Source organism: Cynara cardunculus, unplaced genomic scaffold, assembly GCF_001531365.2.
Source record: "Cynara cardunculus var. scolymus isolate 2C unplaced genomic scaffold, CcrdV1 Un_Scaffold_2947, whole genome shotgun sequence".
NCBI classification, from domain to species: Eukaryota; Viridiplantae; Streptophyta; class Magnoliopsida; order Asterales; family Asteraceae; genus Cynara; species Cynara cardunculus.
The window spans coordinates 7123-13756 of NW_020201290.1; the positions used below are offsets into that span (position 1 = coordinate 7123).

At 30.4% G+C, this 6634-nt stretch overlaps 1 protein-coding gene across 1 annotated transcript in view; it reads left to right on the forward strand.

The window, feature by feature from the left end:
• LOC112503386 (7-deoxyloganetic acid glucosyltransferase-like) overlaps window positions 1-110 on the forward strand; it is a 6245-nt gene extending 6135 nt beyond the window's left edge. The window contains exon 4 of the mRNA XM_025107443.1: window positions 8-110. Coding sequence (XP_024963211.1) covers window positions 8-110 — 103 coding nt within the window. The remainder of the gene's footprint in view (window positions 1-7) is intronic.
• The last annotated feature ends 6524 nt before the right edge of the window (window positions 111-6634 follow it).

Below are 6634 nucleotides of genomic sequence, written 5' to 3' on the forward strand. Positions count from 1 at the left end.
CAAATAGGTGGGCAAATTTGGCGAAAAAGTCGACAACCGAAAGGGGGCCTTCATCTATGAATTTAGGTCGTTTGATTGATGATATAAAAGTGATGAGAATAAAGAAATAGTTGGGTCGTAAGATGCTTCAATAATTATGGGAATGTAATTTAATTGTTTCAATAATTTATAGAAAAAGCCAAAAAAATCATCGTTTATTTTAACCTTAAAATCTCTAATTTAGATGTCATATTTTAACTTACTGTTTATAGATTTTTATAATGAAAATAGAGTAAATTATGAGTTTGGTCTTTATGGTTTATATTTTTTTTTACTCAGAGTAGTCTCAGAATCAAAATAAATACATGAAATGGTACTTACGATTTTCGCACTTATTGAGCCCTTCCTTCAACGAGATCAGTAAGATTTTCATTAACCCTGTTAAATTTAAGGAAATTTTTTTAATCTCTTTTTTGTCTTTATATCCTATTAAACAATTTTAAATATGGTTAAATAGATGAAATATCAACTTATTTTCATAAATTTTTTTATTATAATATTCTATTTTTGTTTTTCTTTGTTACAGTAATGTACTTTCAAATTATTTTTTATTAAGGCATCGTACTTTAAAAAATCTACCCATAATAACAATGGCTAACCTGTTATCTTTTTTGGCTGGAGTTTCATCGGAGTTTTGCCTGAATGAACGTGTGTTGTCTATGTATATATATGTATAATTACATTCTTGGTCCCTGTAATTTATAGATGTATAATATTTTCTTTATTTTTTAATTAAAAAATAAATAAAAAGACCAAAATACCCTTGAATTTTAACCAGGTTAACGAAATTTTATTGATTTCGTTAGATGAAGGTACTCAATAGGTGCAAAAATGCGTACGAAGGGTACCATCCTTGTATTATTATGATTTTGTGACCACTATGGGTAAAAAAATATAAACCACAGGGACCAAATGTGTAATTTACTCTTATATCTTTAAAAGAAATTTCTTTTCATTTCACTGAAAATTTAGTTCACGTGCCGGGCCCTCTTCCTTTATAAATTTTTCGTAACGTACAAATGTGTTACATGAATGCAAGGTATTTCGATTATTTAGTTTTATTTTTAATCTTTGTCTTCATGTCCATAGCAGGGACCAGTTTTTTCACCATCATCTTCCACCATATACAAGATATTTCGGTTTATTATGGACATTTTATACAAAATCGTCCTGTAATAAACCGAAATACAACATGATACAATCGCTCCCTATGTTTAGTCACGTCGTCATTGAATTGTCAAATCAAACAAAAAGTTGCATCATAGAATATCTACACCATAGGACAAAATAGAGGTCAAAATCGCCCACCAGGGCGATTTGCATGGGGTAGGGTTGATTTGCATGAAAGAGCTTACAAAATCATATTTTTGTCCCTCAATACATGTGGGACTCATATCTACCTCATGGATTAAAATCGCCCTCCATAAAGTAAAACTATCCTCTAGGGGCGATTTTAGTATCCATTTTGTAAGAGAACTATGAAAAGTGGTTATTTTGTTAGTGTATTATGTATAAAGTGGTTATTCTGGGTAATTTTCCTTACATAAATCCTAAAACCTAAACTACACCACCCAAAACTTAAAGTCACCCTATTGTTTCATCGTAATCTTCTTACTTTATCTTAATTCCACCCACCTATCCATCCCCCTTTTGTTAAGAGTTGGTCTACCATCCCAAATGGATTTTGCACCAAGTTTTGCTAGATGTTACCCAAATGACTTAGTCACTAAGCTTTGTTACATGTCACTTAATCCAATAGGTTTTGTATGGAAAGAGAGAGGTGGAAAACATGTCATACATGGTGTGAGGTTCAGTCATCGGAAACAATTTATTCCGAGTTGATGATTTAGTGTCATCAATTATTTGGTGTAATTGTGATTTACTTGAAATCGGTTAAGATGATAATTCATAACAATGTGACTATGGAGGTGCGGAGTGCATTCTCAGTACTAATGGTGCCTCTATCACCTTAGATCGTCAAAATGGAGGTCAAAGGGGTCGCGCCCCCGGGGAGTCCAAGGGGCGGTACCCCTGGTGGATGGAAACCTTTTTTGAAATTGTTCCTGCATTTAGCGAAATTTCGACAAAGTTTGAGTTCAAAGATGGTGTAATCAGAGCTCTGAGTTTTCACTAAAATTCTAAGTGTGATCAATGTTTCTAATCCTAATAATCAAAGCTCTAAACTTCTTCTTACATGTTGCTTCTGATTCAAAGCTCTTAGTCAGTTGTAACTGTTTCCAACTTTATCCGTAAGCAATTAAAACCATCATGCAGTTACCTGTTAACTATCTAACTCCCTGAAACCATCGATCTCTCTTATAAATGAATTTGTGCCTTAATTCGTGTATGAAATTTCTATATTAATTATCCCACTACTAATTTCTTGCAAACATAAGGCATTATAGGGGCGAAATATAATATTTGAAAAGTGTCTTTCCAATACAGGATCCAGAAATCTATCCACATTTATCAAACTAGAAAACCCTGGTTCCCAACATTTTGTTCACCGGAGATGGTGCGGTTCCAATCATTAGAGATGGTCATTGGGTTATGGAATCATAGCTTTTCCAACCTCCTCCAATGGAACCCACCTTCAACCCCCTCCAACACCTTCATTCTTGATATAAAAGGCACAAGAAAATGGGGAGAAAAGGAAGATGGTTGGTTTTTTTAAATGCTTAAAGTATGTGTGTATATATATATGTGCTTTCAAGACTTAATTATATAGTAATATTAAGTCATATATAACATGTAAAAAGACTAAAATCCCCCTCACATGAAGGGCATGCTATGGCACCATGTAACGGTCCTTTTTAACGACCGTTAGCCTCATGTACCAAAACCAACATTCACATGATGTAATTAGTGAAATTGAGGGACGAGAACCAGATTTTTGGTAAACCACAGGGACCTAAAATCTAATTCACTCTTCTTTTTATTTTTGACACGTCTATTAAATAAGTAAATAACTATAATATTGTGTCCTTATAAAATAGAAAAATAGGCTTTACATCCAATTGTCATATTTTAAATATTATTTCTTTAACAAATTGAGCATAAAAAATTAGATTTTTAGGATCACTTGAATTGTGGCTTATTGGTTGAAGTGCAATTGATTCTACTGAAAATCTCATCTTCTCTTGTTTTTAATCTACGGTTATCAAAATATTGTAGTCAGGAGGGTTCATCTTTAATAACTCCTGACCGATTGTGATCGTCCGAGTGACTAGGCGGTCGATATAAACTGAGACCAAAACCCACAAATACCAAAAGATACATTTTGAGACATTCAAGAGTTTATTTTAGTAAAAATTGGTTTGTTAGATTATGCATTGAACGTGTAAACTTTGTTTATTTCTAGTAAAGGGATATTTAAATCAACTAACAGCTAAAAATCGTATGTTGCTAAAAACAATAAATATCAACAAAATAATAAATTATTTACTAAATACAAAAAACAATATATGTATGTATATATATATATATATAGAGAGAGAGAGAGAGAGAGAGATAGAGAGAGGGGGGGGGAGAGAGACTTGAGATCATGTGAGATCAAGGGTTTTTCGTGAGACCTGTAAGACTAATTCTCAACCCTTGGATTAGATTTATAATCTGATCATTCATAACCACAAAATTGCCACGAGACTTCTCAATAATCACAAAATTGTCACCGTACAACTTTTGACCATTAGATCATTAGCTTGTAAAGTTGATCAATGAACATAAATTGGTCTTACGGATTTCACGGAAAAACTTTTGGTCTCACGTGAATTCAACCCTATATGCATATATATATATATATATATATATATATATATTAACAATAACTTTTCTATTGGTAAACACCATAAATTTGTATATAATATGTGTTGCTTATACAGTCAGATATATAAAAGTTGATCAACTTTAATTTGAACATGTTAGTGTGGATTTTAGACGTCTGCATAGGACATATGAAACAAAGATGTTTGTGGCTATATCAAAATACGCTAACAATCGAATATACCGTGTTGATTGCTTTATTCATGATTGATGGCAACGGTGTTCAAAACTCGATCAACTCAACTCAACTCATCCCAACCCAACTCAACCCAACGTAAAATAACTCAACTTGAAGTTTAATCGAGTTATAAAATTGTTTGAACCTAACCCAACATGATAAACCCGATATCCTTTTATTTCTTGGATTTAATATGATTGTTGCGTTTCTATTAATATATACATTAGACAATTACACTTTCACTTACCCTCTACATGTACACATATTTTCAATCTATTTTTCATCTCTATGCAACTCATTCGTATATATGTTCAATAACAGTGAACATATATATATATATATATATATATATATATATATATATGTAAATTGAGAAGATTAATTGAATATGATACACATAAGATTTAAGAAGTATGAATAAGTTTTATCAAATGGTTGATAATGAAAAAGAAATTATGAATAGAGAAATAACATATTCAAGGTTAAGAAAATATTTTAATGTATCAAAGTATCGATCCGGGTTGAGTTAAAAAGTTTTAAAGTACAAACATTAGATTGAGTTGTTTAAATATCTTTAACCTATGAACACCCCTAATTGATAGAAGACAACTGAGAATTGGTGTTGATTTTTTGAACTATCTAGATATTATGTTGCACAAGATAAAAACATTTATGTTATTTTTTTTCCAAATATAAAGATATAATTCATGATGACGATGATTTAATTTCATTCGATTTTGAAATTATTTACCAGCTCTCTCGTCGCGTTCTCCTGGATAAAAACCACATGTATGAATATACTAAGGTGATGTTTGTTTTTTAAAAGGTGCCGACGTCTGAAGTATTATTTTACTTCTAATTAATAAGATGTGGTGTTGAAGTTTGAAATCCAAATCAATAAGAGTGCTTGTTTTTATAAACTGATTAATGTCTGAATTTGTTTAAATTGTCTATTTTACCGATTAAAAAAATTATAATGTTGAATTTATAGATAAATTTATACAATTTCACATATTTATTCATCACTATTACGAAATTTGTATTTAAAATATATATTTAACATTCATTTAAACGAAACTATGTGATGATCGATTTGATAATGATCAATTGAGAGAAATGATCGATTAAGATTAATCGATTGATAAACGTTATTGTTAAAGGTTTCAAGAACAAGAAAATGAAAATAAGAGGTTAGTTTACTTCTTACCAGATAAAATAATAATAAAATATAAACGTTTCTGAAAAATTGAAAAATACAAACAGGTTAAATAAACACTCTTCTTAATAAATCAAACATTTCCAAATACATATTTTTAATTGATTACAAGTTGAATAAATACATATTATTTTTTGTGTTCCTGTTTGAATAAAAAAAGTAAGTAATAAATATAACACATGTGTTGCGTTTTGGATTCCGTCTCCCCATTGGTACACGCTTGCCTTGAGTAATGTAAAAATTACTCTCTCTCACACGTTAATGCTTTTGACTTTTGAACAGAGGCTACTACCACCCCACTTCCATTCTCATTAATTTATACACTTAAATTTATCAAAATAACCATTTTTAACAAAAATAACCACTTAAATCGTTTTTGGAAGACCATATACTACCAAGGGGTCACACATGTAACTAATTTGAAAGACAAAAATCAGATATTATATCTGATTTGAGAGACAAAAATCATACGTATAAGGAACGTGGGGGCGATCTTGATATATCAAGTATAATATCTTATTTTTGTATCCAAAATCAGATACATGTGGAACCCCTCCTTACCATTATGGTCAAAATCCACCCCCCCCCCCCACCAAAAAAACGTGATTTGAGGTGGTCATTTTGTTAAAAGTGTGTGAATAGTGGTTATTGTGGCAAAGTATATAAATCGGTTATTTTGATTAATTTCCCCCATTTTATTCCTACTATCTCGTCAATATAACAAAGAATGGGTTTCAAATATAACCATAAACTATGTAAGCTAATCAATTGAAGTACTATAAAAATGATAACAAATGTTTTATATTAGAAAATAATCAAGATATTTATAAAAGAGAAAATTTTAAAAAATTCAATGGACTTTAGTGTTTTAAATGATTAAGTCATTGGACATTTTTTTGGAACAAATAAGTCCTATTTCAAAACTTGTTAAATAACTCTTTAGACTTTCTAAAACCTGTTAAATATATTGTTTTGAGTTTGGCTCCAAAGGTCAAAAGTACTAGAAGGTCTCAGGTTCAAATCCAATGAGGAATAAAAATTCTCTTGTGGCTACGGAGGTTCAAATGCTATGACTCCAGGCTATCTGTAAAGCAGGTGGTCGTCCTGGGATTAGTCGGTTCGCATAACGGGTTGGATATTCAGGTTAATAAAAAAAATTGTTAATGTGGTAAAATAATGAAAAAAATCGGGAAACAAAGTCAACGGAATTTCATGTTTTGAACGATTAAGTCCCTAAACATTTTTTGAACAAAAAAAATACTTACATCTATTAAATGAAACAAATATATCAAAAATACTTATATTTACAAAAAAAGTATTTGTATTTAAAAAGGATTATTGATGAAATTTATTTTAATTTAAAATTTAAAATATTTTGT